The sequence below is a fragment of the Delphinapterus leucas genome, chromosome 17, assembly GCF_059928025.1.
Source record: "Delphinapterus leucas isolate spDelLeu-1000000601 "Yukka" chromosome 17, BTC_Dleu_Yukka2, whole genome shotgun sequence".
Classification (NCBI taxonomy): Eukaryota; Metazoa; Chordata; class Mammalia; order Artiodactyla; family Monodontidae; genus Delphinapterus; species Delphinapterus leucas.
In genome coordinates, this window is record NC_143145.1 from 73,802,136 (window position 1) to 73,817,308 (window position 15,173).

General features: G+C 36.6%; 1 protein-coding gene across 2 annotated transcripts in view; it reads right to left on the reverse strand.

The window, feature by feature from the left end:
• The window catches only part of MCMDC2 (minichromosome maintenance domain containing 2), a 51,581-nt gene that overhangs the window by 20,693 nt on the left and 15,715 nt on the right, over nucleotides 1-15,173 (reverse strand). For both annotated transcript variants that reach the window (XM_089899058.1, XM_022595361.2), the window contains 3 exons: nucleotides 11,622-11,747; nucleotides 9,412-9,649; nucleotides 2,806-3,011 (listed from right to left, as the gene is read on the reverse strand). In XM_089899058.1, the coding sequence (XP_089755184.1) occupies nucleotides 2,806-3,011; nucleotides 9,412-9,649; nucleotides 11,622-11,747 (570 nt within the window). The remainder of the gene's footprint in view (nucleotides 1-2,805; nucleotides 3,012-9,411; nucleotides 9,650-11,621; nucleotides 11,748-15,173) is intronic.

Below are 15,173 nucleotides of genomic sequence, written 5' to 3' on the forward strand. Positions count from 1 at the left end.
GTATCTCATTGTGGTTTATTTTTCATTTCCCCAATATCCAACTAATGATATTAAGCACTATTTCATGCACTTATTTGTCATTTTGTATACATTCCTTTGTGAAGTCACTAAGTCTTTAGACCATTTTTTTGCTGGGTCCTTTGTGTGTATGTGTTTTTAAGTTGCAGAATGTTTGACTTACAATGTTGTGTTAATTTCTGCTGTACAGAAATATATACATAAATATACATTCTTTTTTATATTCTTTTCCATTATGGTTTATCTCTATGTCTATGAGTCTGTTTCTGTTTTGTAGGTAAGTTCGTTTGTATCATACTTTAGATTCCACATATAAGTGATATCATATGATATTTGTCTTTCTCTGTCTGCCTTACTTCCCTTAGTATGACAATCTCTAGGTCCATCCCTGTTGCTGCAAATGGCATTATTTCATTCTTTTTTATGGCTGAGTAGTATTGACAAAGTACATCTTCTTTATCCATACATCCGTCAAGGGACATTTAGGCTGTTTCCATGTCTTGGCTATTGTGAACAGTGCTGCTATGAACATAGGGGTGCAAATATCTTTTTGAATTATAATTTTGTCTGGATATATGCCCAGGAGTGGGATTGCTGGATCATACGGCAACTCTATTTTTAGTTTTTTGAGGAACCTCCATACTGTTTTCCATAGTGGCTGCACCAACTTACATTCCCACCAACTCTGTAGAAGGGTTCTGTTTTTTCCACACCCTCTCCAGCATTTGTTATTTGTAGACTTTTTAATGATGGCCACTCTGACTGGTGTGAGGTGGTATCTCATTGTAGTTTTGATTTGCATTTCTCTAATAATTAGTGATGTTGAGCATCTTTCCATGTGCCTGTTGACCATCTGTATGTCTTCTTTGGAGAAATGTCTATTGAGGTCTTCAGCCCATTTTTTGATTGGACTGTTTTTTTTGTTGTTGTTGAGTTGTATGAGCTGTTTGTAGTATATTTTGGAGATTAAGCCTTGTCAGTCACATCCTTTGCAAATATTTTCTCCCATTCTGTAGGCTGTCTGGTTCTTTGTTTTTCAAATTACTGACTTGTTAGAATTGTTTCTATGTTCTAGGTGTATGTCCTATGTCAAATATATGTATTGCAATTATTTTCTTTTTCTTTGCTTGCCTATTCACTTTTTAAATGGCCTTTTTGATGTGTATAACTTTTTAGTTTTGATGAAGTCCAATTCATCAATTATTTTCTGTTTATTGCTTTCTGGGTTTTGTCTAAAAAATCTTTGCCTACCCTAAGGTCATGAAGATTTCCCATGTTTTCTTCTAATAGCTATATAATTTTAGTTTTTACATTTAGGTTTATGATCCATCTTTAATTAATTATTGTATACAGTTGTGAGGTATGAGCCAATATTAATTTTTTCCATATATATAGCCAGATGTTCCACTATCATTTGTTGAAAAAACTTTCCTTTGTCCATTTTCTTGCTTTGATGCTGTGGTCAAAAATCAAGTAAGCAGGGCTTCCCTGGTGGCGCAGTGGTTAAGAATCCGCCTGCCAATGCAGGAGACACGGCTTTGAGCCCTGGTCCGGGAAGATCCCACATGCCGCAGAGCAACTAAGCCCATGCGCCGCAACTGAGCCTGCGCTCTAGAGCCCACGAGCCACAACTACTGAGCCCACACACCTAGAACCTGTGCTCCGCAACGAGAGAAGCCACGACAATGAGAAGGCTTCGCACCGCAACAAAGAGTAGCCCCTGCTCGCCGCTACAAGAAAAAGCCCACGCACAGCAACAAAGACCCAACACAGCCAAAAATAAATAAATTAAATACATAAATTTAAAAAAAATCAAGTAAGCATACTAGTGTGGGTCTATTTCTGCATTCTCTTGTAGGAAGAGGCAATATGCTATGTGCCCTGAGTATTGCTGCACATTCTTGCCGGTATGCTAAGAGTGTAAGGCCCTAACTTCTCTTGGCCCGATACTTATCTGTCCATATCCTTGTTAGTTATAATCTAGCCCAAGCAGCATTATCCTAATACTAAAACCAGGCAAAAGATATTATAGGAAAACTACAGACCAATATCTCTTGTGAATATACAGGCAAAAATCCTCAACAAAATAACAGCAAATCAATTCCAACAATGTATAAAAAGAATTATACACCACAGCCAGGTAGGGTTTATGTTAGGTATGCAAAGCTGGTTCAACATTTGAAAATCAATTAATGTAATCCATAATATCAACAGGCATTCATTTATCAACAGGCATATCACATTTTTCAATATGTGATTGAAAAATCACATTATCATATCAATAGGTGTAGAAAAAGCACTTGATAAAATTCAGCACCAATGCATTATTAAAAAACTCTTAGTAGATTAAGAATAGAGCGAAATTTCTTCAACTTGCAAGAGAACTTCTACAAAAAACCTACAGCTAACATCATACTCAATGGTGAGAAACGTGAAACTTTCCTGTTAAGATCAGGAGCAAGACAAGATCAGGATGTTCCTTCTCACCACTGTTTTTCAACATCATATTGGAAGTCCTAGCTAATGCAATAAGACAAGAAAAGGAAATAAATCTGGCATAATACAAACTCATGTGTTAGCACAACTGAGAGCAAAGCCTAAAACAATGCATTTGCACATTAAATTCCTCTGTTTTTATTTATAAAGGTAAAATGAGATATGTCATTTAATATAATTTCTCTATTCCTAAAACGTGTATAATACAATCTTAATTGTTAAGTAACCCCTTGACACTGATAAGACTATAAGTTAAACAGGTGAAAATTAATTTGAAAAAATACTGTTTACCTGATTGAAGCTGTTCAAGTTTATCTTTTTTGTGTGAAGCCAAGTCTCCTATAAAGCAGATACCACCTTTAGCTAGCAAAGCACTGCCACCTTGAATGCTAACTGCTCCAGTTCCATACTTATTCCTGGATAGAGTAGGAAAAATTTCAGTAGAGACTGGATGACGTATACCACGGGGCACAAGGTTTATACTAAAATTCAAAAGCCTAAGGGAAAAAATAAATTATTCATTACTTATTCATTACAAATATTACTTATTTAATATTTGATTTTCAGAAGTCATAATGTATAATAGCTATACAATTAGATTTAATTTGATTCAATGTCTATTGAGCACTAGTGCTGTGGATAAAAATGTATATGTAGGACTTCCCTGGTGGTGCAGTGGTGAAGAATCCTCCTGCCAATGCAGGGGACACGGGTTCGAGCCCTGATCCGGGAGGATCCCACATGCCGTGCAGCAACTAAGCCTGTGTGCCACAACTACTGATCCTGTGCTCTAGAGCCTGTGAGCCACAACTACTGAGCCCGTATGCCACAACTACTGAAGCCCACACGCCTAGAGCCTGTGCTCCACAACAAGAGAAGCCACCGCAATGAGAAGCCCATGCACCGCAATGAAGAGTAGCCCTCGCTCACTGCAACGAAGAGTAGCCCTTGCTTGCTGCAACTAGAGAAAGCCCACACACAGCAACGAAGACCCAATGCAGCAAAAAATAATTAATTAATTTAAAAAAAAAAGAATTTGTCTTTGCTATGTATTGTCTCAGGTTATTAACAATATATATATATGAGATTTGGTCCTTAACTTGGAAAGCTCACAGCCTAGAGAGATGTAAACAAAAAACTAAAACACGATGTGATAAGTACTAAAATAATGTCATGAGGACATCCATAAAAGATCATTATTTCCTCCTGGATGGAAGTCAGAGAAAGCTACAGAGAAATGACATTTGAACGGGGACTTCCTTTTTTTATGAATTGCTTTCTTTCGTTTATTCAAAATTTTTGCATTTAGGCTTGCCAGTAGTTCATCATGACTACCCCTGTTACCTATGTATCAAGATAACTCTTGATACATCCTTTTGCTTTCTAATCTCTTTGCCAATTGCCTCAACCTCTTCATTTCTCAAATTTAAATTATAAGAAAGGAATATGATTATCTTAGCTTAGCTTTTAAATCCTTGCCACAGAAATCATAGCTTGCTGGTGCAATCTACTATGATGAGTAGAGACATGGTACAAAGAGGGTGAAGCAGTATCTCTTAAATGTGGATAGGTAGATGCTATAAAATGTCTAGTGTATGTGTCATTCCAAAGAATTTAGATGCTAATTTGAAGATATACAATATGGGTGAGTAAGATTTAGAAAGAAAATTTGCAAGCCTATAGAGCAGTGGTTCTCAACCCTAGCTCACATTAAAATTACCTGGGGAACCAACAGGCACATGAAAAGACAGTCAAATCACTACTCATCAGGGGAATGCAAATCAACACCATGATGAGATATCACATCACACCTGTCAGAATGGCTGTTATCAAAAACACAAAAAAAACAACAAAAAACAACCCAAGCGTTGGCAAGAATGTGGAGAAAAGGGACTACTTATACACTGTTGGTGGGAATGTAAATTGTTGCAGCCACTGTGGAAAACAGTAAAGAGGTTCCTCAAAAACTAAAAATAGAGTTACCATATGATCCAGCAATCCCACTCCTGGGTATTAATCCAAAGAAAACAAAAACACTAATTAGAAAAGATATATGCTCCCCTATGTTCATTGCAGCATTATTTACAATAGCCAAGATATGGAAACAAGCTAAGTGTCTATGAATAGATGAATTGATAAAGAAGATGTGGTATATATATAATGGAATATTATTCAGCAATAAAAAGTATGAAATCTTGACATTTGTGACAACATGGATGGGCCTAGAGAGTATTATGCTAAGTAAAGTAAGTCAGATAGAAAAAGATAATTGTTATATACGACTTCACTTATATGTGGAATCTAAAAAAAAAAAATGAACAAACAAAACAAGACAGAATAGATATAGAAAACAAACTTGTTGTTGCCAGAGGGGAGGGGGATTGGGAAAGTGAAATAAGTAAAAGGGATTAAGAGGTACAAACTTCTAGTTATAAAATAAATGTCACGAGGATGTAAGGTACAGCATAGAGAATATGGTCAATAATATTGTAATAACTTTGTATGGTGACAGATGGTAACTAGACTTATTGTGGTGACCATTTTGAAATGTATATAAATATTGAATCACTATGATGTACAAGAACATGATATTGCATGTCAATTATACTTTTTAACAAAAAAAAATTGCCTGGGGTTTTTTAAAAATTCTAATGCCAAGCCCCATCCCAAACGATGTAAATTAGAATCTCTAGGGGTGAGCCACAGTCATAATTTTTTTTTTAATAAATTTATTTATTTTTGGCTGTGTTGGGTCTTCGTTGCTGTGCACGGGCTTTCTCTAGTTGCGGTGAGTGGGGGCCACGCTTCGTTGTGGTGCGTGGGCTTCTCATTGTCGTGGCTTCTCTTGTTGCGAACCGCGGGCTCAGTAGTTGTGGCTCGCAGGCTCTAGAGCGCAGGCTCAGTAGTTGTGGCGCACAGGCTTTGTTGCTCCGTGGCATGTGGGATCTTCCCAGGCCAGGGCTCGAAGCCGTGTCCCCTGCATTGGCAGGTGGATTCTTAACCACTGCGCCACCAGGGAAGCCCCGTAAAGTTTTTTTTAATATTATCCCAGATGATTCTAACATGCAGTCAGGCTGAGAACCTAGTTATATAGAACAATGGGCCTCAAACTTGGCTAATCATTGGAATCAGCTGAGGAATTTTTTGAACTACTGATACAAGATCACAGAGTAAAAGATCCAAATACAAAAATCAATTGTATCTCTATATACTCACAGCAAATATTTGAAAAATAAAATTAATAAAACACTACCATTTTTCATAGCATCAAAAATACCAAATACTTAGAAATCAACTTAAATTATGTGCATGACCTTTACAAAACACTGCTGAAAGAAATTAAGATTTAAATAAATGGAGATATATACCATATTCACAGATTGGAAGACTCAACATTGTTAAGATGTAAATTCTTCCCAAATTGATTTATAAGTTAAATGCAGTTCCATCAAAATCCTTAAAGGCTCTTTTGGGGTGATGGGGATGGAGGCTGGTATTAACATATAGACTCTAAACTTTTTTTTTTTTTTTTTTTTACGGTACGCGTTGTGGCCTCTCCCGTTGCGGAGCACAGACTCCGGACGCGCAGGCTCAGCGGCCATGGCTCATGGGTCCAGCCGCTCCGTGGCATGTGGGATCTTCCCAGACCGGGGCATGAACCTGTGTCCCCTGCACTGGCACACAGACTCTCAACCACTGCGCCACCAGGGAAGCGATTCTAAACTTTATAAGAAAATGTAAACGATCTAAAATAGTGCAAACAAATCTTAAAAATGAAGAATAAAGTTGCACTACCTGATTCAAAACTTAATATAGAGCTACAATAATCAAGAATGTGAGGCATAATTATAGACATAAAGGTCAAAATGACAGAAAAGAACGTTTAAATAGATATATACCCAGTTCAATTTTACACCTAAAATTGTTTATAACCAGTTTATAACCACTGTTTATAACCAGTTCAACTAATTTGCAACATTGGTAGCAAAGCAATTCAATGGGGAAAGGAAAGTCTTTTAAACAAATGGTATGGAAAAATTAGATAAATGCATAGGAAAAATATTAATCTTGGCTCCTACCTTGTATCACATACAAAAATTGACTTGTAATAGAAAACAGACCAATGTAAAAACAAATACTTCTAGAAGAAAACATAAAAGAATATTTTCATGACCTTGGGGTAGACAAAGATTTCTTAAACAGAACCCAGAAAACACTAAACATAAAAGAAAATAATAACCTAAACTAAAAGGACTGCTCATCAAAGATATCTTTAAGAAAATAACTCAAGCTTTAGACTGGGAGAAAAATTTCATGATACATATGTGACAATGGATGTGCATCTGGAAGAGCCCCATTTAAAAGTGAACAAAGGACCTGACACTTCAGAAAAGGAGACACATGAGTAACTAATAAGCACATGAAAAAGAGCTTGAATCAGCAGTCATCAAGGAAATGCAACTTAGAACTGTAGTGAGACACCATTTCACATATACTAGAATGGCTAAATTGAGAAAGACTGACCACACTGGATGTTGGTGAGGATAGAAACAACTGGAACCTTAACTCATTGTTAGGAATGTAAAATTGTAAAACCACTTTAAAAAACTGTTTGGCAGCTTCTTATAAAGTTATATAAACCTACCTTATGACACAATGATTCCACTCCTAGGTATTTACCCAAGATAATAAAAACCTAAGTCTACAAAAAGACTTATACAAGAGATGTTTATAGCAGCCTTACTTATATAGTCAAAACATGCAAAACCCAGGGCTTCCCTGGTGGCGCAGTGGTTAAGAATTCGCCTGCCAATGCAGGGGACATGGGTTCAAGCCCTGGTCCAGGAAGATCCCACATGCCTTGGAGCAACTAAGCCCGTGCGCCACAACTACTGAGCCTGGACTCTGGAGCCTGCGAGCCACAACTACTGAGCCCATGGGCACAACTACTAGAGCCCATGCTCTGCAACAAGAGAGGCCACTGCAATGAGAAGCCCACACACCGCAACTAAGAGTAGCCCCTGCTCGCTGCAACTACAGAGAGCCCACGTGCAGCAATGAAGACCTAAAACGCAGCCAAAAAACCCCCACAAATCCATTCATTGATTCATTCATCAAATAGCAATTGATCATCTTCTGTGTGCCATGCCCTGTCCTAGGACTTTGCTTTAATAATGAAAAAAAACAAAACAAAACATGCAAAACCCAAATGTCTATCACGAGGAGAAAAGATAAACAAATTCTGGTATATTCATATAATGGAACACTGCTCATCAATAAAAACAATGAACTTCTGATACACACAACAGGGCCAATCTCAAAAACATGTTAAGCGGGGCTTCCCTGGTGGCACAGTGGTTGAGAGTCCGCCTGCCGATGCAGGGGACGCCGGTTCGTGCCCTGGTCGGGGAAGATCCCACATGCCGCGGAGCGGCTGGGCCCGTGAGCCATGGCCGCTGAGCCTGCGCGTCCGGAGCCTGTGCTCCGCAACGGGAGAGGCCACAACAGTGAGAGGCCCGCGTATCACAAAACAAAAAACAAAAAACATGTTAAGCGAAAGAAGCTAGACCCAAAAGAGTGTGCACTGTATGATCCTAGTTATACGAAGTTCAAGAACAGGAAGATTAACCTATGGTGACAGAAATCACCCGTGGAGATAGAACTAATTGGAAGAGAGAATGAAGGACCTTTCCAAGGTAAAGGAAAATGGAAATGTTCCATATCTTATTGAGGTGATGGCTATAGGAGTGTATGTCATCTGTCAAGACTCATCGAATTGTATACCTAAGATCTGATTACTTCACTTTATTTATGTAAATTTTACCTAAAAAACAAAACAAAACACCAAATCTCTCATACAGCCCCAAATACCACAGGAAAAGATTAATGACAAACAGAAAAAGAGACAAAGGCTTTAATTTACAAGAGGTATCACAAATCAGTAAGAAATAAACAACTTAATTTAAAAAATGGACAATGGTCAAGGAGTTCATAGAAAAATAATAAAAAGTGTTTAACAAATTCTAAATGATGCTAAAACTTACTTCTAGTTAAAAAAATGCAAATTAAAATAAAATACCACTTTCCATCCATCAAATGGCAAAATTTTAAAGTTTGATAATACCCAGTGTTGGTGAGGCTGTTAGGAAACAAATATTCTCATGCTCATTAGTGTAAGATTAAATTGGTGCAATCTGTAGCAGTTAGCACTATATTTACATTGTGATTTAATTTTAGCAAAACATCATCTGTCCAATTAAGTTAGAGCTAATTTGAATTTTTTTTAATTTAAAATTCATTCTATAAATTTGTTTTTGCTTTATATTTGCATACATGATTTTAATATATGAAGCTTATTCCTAGCTTTTTGCACATTTAAGTAACTTTTTAAAAAGGGTACTTGCTAGTGGGGAGCCCCAATATGCTGAGTAGAGGCTTACTCCAAGGTTAGAGTGACACCCCCAAAACAGTAATTTTGGCACTTTTAACAGCCTTATTTGGGCACAGTGAATCAATACTATTGAATGGAATCTTGAAGAAAAAGAAGAAAACAGCTTGTTAGCTCTAGCGGGGAGATTATTTTGAAGTGAAAACAAAGTACAAAAGCAGAACACTGATCTAGGGAATGGAGGACAAGGAAGCCTGCAAAGGAGCCATTTATTTAAAAAGGTCTGAGTGGGGAAACAAGTTGAAACTTCGAGTGGTTAGATTCTCAAAATGTTGAAAGCAAATATCCCATTTCTCAATTCATGTTTTAAAAAGTTTTGAACTTCACTGATAAAAGTTTATTTAAATATTTATACTGCTCAGATAAATTCCAAATATTTGTCTTGTAATAATGCTCATGGAAAAGATGTATGCAAATCTGTGACCAATTCATAATGTCATATATTTTACCTGTCTACGAGTAGAATATCACTTGTTATAATTAAAAGATCCAGGCAATCTTCCAGTTCCTTGTTACGGTCACTTGTCTGTACTAGACTCATCAACAAACAGAGCTTGAGCAAATTGTAAGTCCCAGGAGGAACAATTTGTGATGCAAAGATATTGGCAAGTATTGCTGTAAACTTCCAGTACGAGCTGGAAGTCAAAGAGAGGAGACACCTGAAATTGTCGCTAATTCCTGAAGGAACTGAAAGTAAATATTACATATATGTTAAAAAGAGTTTTTTAAAACAAGAAAATGATATTATAGACATCTAATTCCATTTATCTAAAATATTATCAAATTGCAGTTCTTTTAATGATGCCACATTCAAATTATTACAATGATATTAAATTATGATCAGAGGTCACTCTGGTCTATCATTTCTATCCCAAGGAATGCAGTAAGAAGAAGCAGTCAACCTTTGTGCCCACATAGACTGGCTGTGGGTTGCAAGCAAATCTCTCATTTTTTTCCTTTTAAGACCTATGTGAGCAAAGCCAGATCATGGGGCTCTTGTACTGCAGTGTTTGCTTCTACATATCTATGTTTGAAATATTATCACCTTTAGTGAGGTCTAAAAAGCAGAATGGGAAATATTTGATTATTGCTGTTAAAAGGGGAGATTTATACTCTACTACTTCAACATATACTGTAACATTCTAGACCTTCTCCACTACCTTATTCTGTCCAACTCCTGAAAGAGATGAGTGTTTTAATCCAGTTGGTCAGTTTGGGAGAAACAGCTGCGCACATGTAACCCAGTCCCTTTCTCCTTCCTCTTAGGCTGTCATCACAGGGCAATGATTTCTTCTACTCATAGATGCCCATGGACCAAGGGAGGCCTACATTAGTGTAGCTCTTGCCACATTTGGGTGGTTAAATCTGCCTAATTCTGGAGTTCAGCAGGAGAAAGTACACTTCACCTACATATATATCATGTTCTGCCACCAAATCAGTAAATCTTAAAGCACTTCACAGCAGAAAATATTTTAAATATCTTTAAAATGCCTATTGTTCATTAGTAGTTTCTTTCTTCAATATTTTTATTCTTTTAAGAAGTTTTTCTCAGGAATTCCCTGGCTGTCCAGTGGTTAGGACTCTGTGCTTCCAATGCAGGGGGCATGGGCCCAATCCCTGGTCGGGGAACTAAGATCCCCACAAACCACATATCACAGCCAAAAAATAAATAAATAAATAAAGCTTTCTCTTCAAAATAAGCAGAGATATCTAGAATCCATTGCATTTAAATTCAACTTGGGCCTCTGTTATTGCAGATGGTTATCTAGGGAATAGAAAAAAAAATCTAACTTCATTATTTAAGATTTAAATAGCCTGTCCTATATTTAGATATTTGTGTGCCAAGTTTAGAGCAGGTCTGCTCTCCGCTTTTGTTTACTTAATTCTTAATTAGGTTGCAAGGATATTATCAGTAATAAGGGTGATATTTTGGGGACCAACTGCCTTTCTCTTTTGTCTTATTTCTCGATTGGTTCAAAACTCAGCTGAGGAAAAGGATGCCATTTTATTTGGCTCTTTTTCTCAGACCACAACAGTTACTTAGTTAGAAAACAAAGGGTTGGATAGAAAAACCTTTAAACTAATCTCTAACTCTTAGCATCTTAAAACATTTTTCTTGTTGGTAATTATTAAAAAAAAAAAAAAATCTAGGGGCTTCCCTGGTGGCGCAGTGGTTGAGAGTCCGTCTGTCGATGCAGGGGACACAGGTTCGTGCCCTGGTCCGGGAAGATGCCACATGCCGTGGAGCGGCTGGGCCCGTGAGCCATGGCCGCTGAGCCTGCGCGTCTGGAGCCTGTGCTCCGCAACGGGAGAGGCCACAGCAGTGAGAGGCCTACGTACCACCAAAAAAAAAAAAAAAAAAAAATCTAAATAAGGTATAGCCAAAAGAAAGGAGTCCTTCCTGTGGGCAAGGTTTCACATTATCTTGCTTTATTTCCTTTAGAGCATTTATTATCTAAAATTGTCTTATTAATTAGTTTACACATTTATTGACTGTCTACCATATGATTTAAGAGTAGGAACCCTGACTGTCCTCATCACAACTGTATCCCTAGTGCTTTGAAGAGTGTCCAGCACGTAGGCAACCAATACTTATTTCCTGAACAAATGGATTTAAATTTAAATATTTGTTAATATATGATACTAACATTTTTCTTACCTTTTGGATTGAAAAAAGTGATACTATTTGCCTCTATACAGAGAGCAGTTTGTGATGTTTTTACACAGGTTGGAATTCCAATAATCTTATACTCATTTCCTATATTCATTTCATTCACTAATTCATCTAAAATTGTTAAACACAAAAGAAAATAACTATTTACTAAACGAAACTTTTACATGATCATATGGTTCAAAGATCTAAAACCAGTAACAATTCAGTAGTTCAATTAGTTGCTAAGTATTTACTTTTGTTTAGTATAATATGCATATTGAGTGGCATTAATATCAATACTGTCAAAGTGACTATACTAACCAAGGCAATCTACAGATTCCATGCAATCCCTATAAAATTACCAGTGGCATTTTTCACAGAACTAGAACAAAAAATCTTAAAATTTGTATGGAGACACAGAAGACCCCAAATAGCCAAAGCAATCTTGAGAAAGAAAAACAGAGCTGGGGGAATCAGGCTTCCTGACTTCAGACTATACTACAAAGCTCTAGTCATCAAAACAGTATGGTACTGGCACAAAAATAGAAATATAGATCAATGGAACAGGATAGAAGGCCCAGAAATAAACCCATGCACCTATGGTCACTTAATCTATGACAAAGGAGATAAGACTATACAATGGAGGAAAGACAGTCTCTTCAGTAAATGATGCTGGAAAAACTGGACAGCTACATATACATAAATGAAATTAGAACATTCTTTAACACCATACACAAAAATAAACTCAGAACAGATTAAAGACCTAAATGTGAGACTGGACACTATAAAACTCTTAGAGGAGAACATAGGCAGAACACTCTCTGGCATAAATCACAGCAATATCTTTTTCAATCCATCTCCCAGAGTAATGGAAATAAAAACAAAAATAAACAAATGGGACCTAATTAAACTCAAAAGCTTTTGCACAGCAAAAGAAACCATAAACAAAATGAAAAGACAACCCACAGAATGGGAGAAAATATTTGCAAATGATGTGACTGACAAGGGATTAGCCTCCAAAATTTACAAACAGCTCATGCAGCTTAATATCATCAAAACAAACAACCCAATCAAAAAATGTGCAGAAGACCTAAATAGACATTTCTTCAAAGAAGACATACAGATGGCCAAGAAGCACATGAAAAGATGTTCAACATTGCTAATTATTAGAGAAATGCAAATCAAAACTACAATGAGATACCACCTCACACCAGTCTGAATGCCTATCATCAAAAAAATCCACAAACAACAAATGCTGGAGAGGGTGTGGAGAGAAGGGACCCCTCCTACACTGCTGGTGGGAATGTAAATTGATACAACCACTATGGAGAACAGTATGGAGGTTCCCTAAAAAACTAATAATAGGACTACCACATGATCCTGCAATCCCACTCCTGGGCATATATCTGGAGAGAAACATGGTCCGAAAGGATGCATGCACTCCAATGTTCATTGCAGCACTGTTTACAATAGCCAAGACACGGAAGCAACCTAAATGTCCATCGACAGAGGAATGGATAAAGAAGATGTGGTACATATATACAATGGAATATTAGTCAGCCATTAAAAAGAGTGAAATAATGCCATTTGCAGCAACATGGATGGACCTGGAGATTGTCATACTGAATGAAGTAAGTCTGACAGAGAAAGAGAACTATCATATGATATTGGTTATATGTGGAATCTAAAAAGAAATGATACTAATGAATTTATTTACAAAACAGAAACAGACTCACAGACTTAGAGAATGAACTTATGGCTACCAGGGGGGACGTGGGGGGAGAAGGGATAGTTAGGGAGTGTGGGATTGACATGTACACACTGCTGTATTTAAAATGGATAACCAACAAGGACCTACTGTATAACACAGGGAACTCTGCTTAATACTATGTAACAACCTAAATGGGAAAAGAATTTGAAAAAGAATAGATACATGTGTATGTATAGCAGAATCACTTTGCTGTACACCTGCAACTATCACAACATTGTTAATCAACTATACTCCAATATAAAATTAAAAACAAATAAAACCAGCAACAATTTAGTAGTTCAGTTAGTTGCTAAGTAGTTACTTTTGTTTAGTATACTATGCATATTGAGTGGCATTAATAATATAAATTGAGAAAATTTTGTTGCTGATAAATTTTGATACTTATAGGTGATGAATTAACTTCAAGAAGCATGTGACATAGCAACTAGATAGTCTCCTATAATAGTCAAAAGGCAAAACAAGATCATTGTGTTTAAAATGAAACATCTTTCCATTAAATGACAAGAGATGTTAATAAAAATGACCTTATAAGTAATAATTTTATTTGGGAAGAAAATCATTTTAAAAAGTATTATTCACAGTCTATAATATAGGCAAGTCACTTTTATACACATTACCTAATTGTAAACTATAAGACAGATATTGTTATCCCCACTTTATATATGAAGAAACTGAGAGGTTAAGTGATTTGCACCAGGCTAAGTAGTTAAGTAGCAGAACTGAAATTCCCATCTGGGTCTGCCCATGTCTAAAGTCTACCCAGCACAGGGAACTCTACTTAATGCACTGTGGTGACCTAAGTGGGAAGGAAATCCAAAAAAGAGGGGATACATGTATATGTATAGCTGATTCATTTTGCTGTGCAGTAGAAACTAACACAACATTGTAAAGCAACTATGCTCCAACAAAAATTAATTAAAAAAAAAAGAAAAACAAATACCGTCAATGGAAATGTATCCATTTGTAATACAAATAAACTCTTTTGAATCAAAATAAATAAAGTCTACCCAAAAGACAATTTACTAGGTTCCTCTCACCTCTACAGACCGAGCAAAGCTTTTGCACAAGTTCAAAATTTATTCTAAAAAACATACACTAAAAATCTTGATCCTCCATTATACAGTTAGAATTTGGATGGTTGTAAAACTATGAAAGAAAGGCTTACAAGGAGGAGCAAGGATTAACTTCCCTCTGTGATCAAACACTGATGTCCATTTCTTTCCTCCTCTCTGTTTCTCTCTCTATCTCTCTGTCTCTCTGTCTCTTTTAGAGCCAGAGAGTATATTGATATACCCTGTAGAACTAGATGGGAAGAATCAGCCCCAAGATTTGAGAAAATAAAAACCCCAAACCAAATAAACAAACATTCCCCCTGTCCCACCCCCCAAAAAACCCATGAAGGATACAGTATGAATTACAAGGAGAAAATTAAAGCAAATCATTTTTCAACTGTTCCTTGGAATCGTGGATGTGTCCTGAAGTCAAGAAAGGGTCAAGAGGAAGGCTAGGAGGCTGGGAAGTCTGGGTAACTGCTGAAAACCCCCAAAGGCCTGCTTTTATTAATTTAACTTTTAAAAATGTATTTGGGTTCTATTAAGAGTTTATTAGAAGAAAGGGTTTTCTACTAAAATATAAGTTGGATAGTCACTTAAATTTCTATATTGTAATGTATGGTTTGTATATAATAGAATTAAGTAGTTAAAATCATAGACTTTGAAGCTAGAATGCCTGAGTTTGAATCATGGCTGTGTTATGTACTAGCTGTGTAACCTTGGAAAAGTTACTTA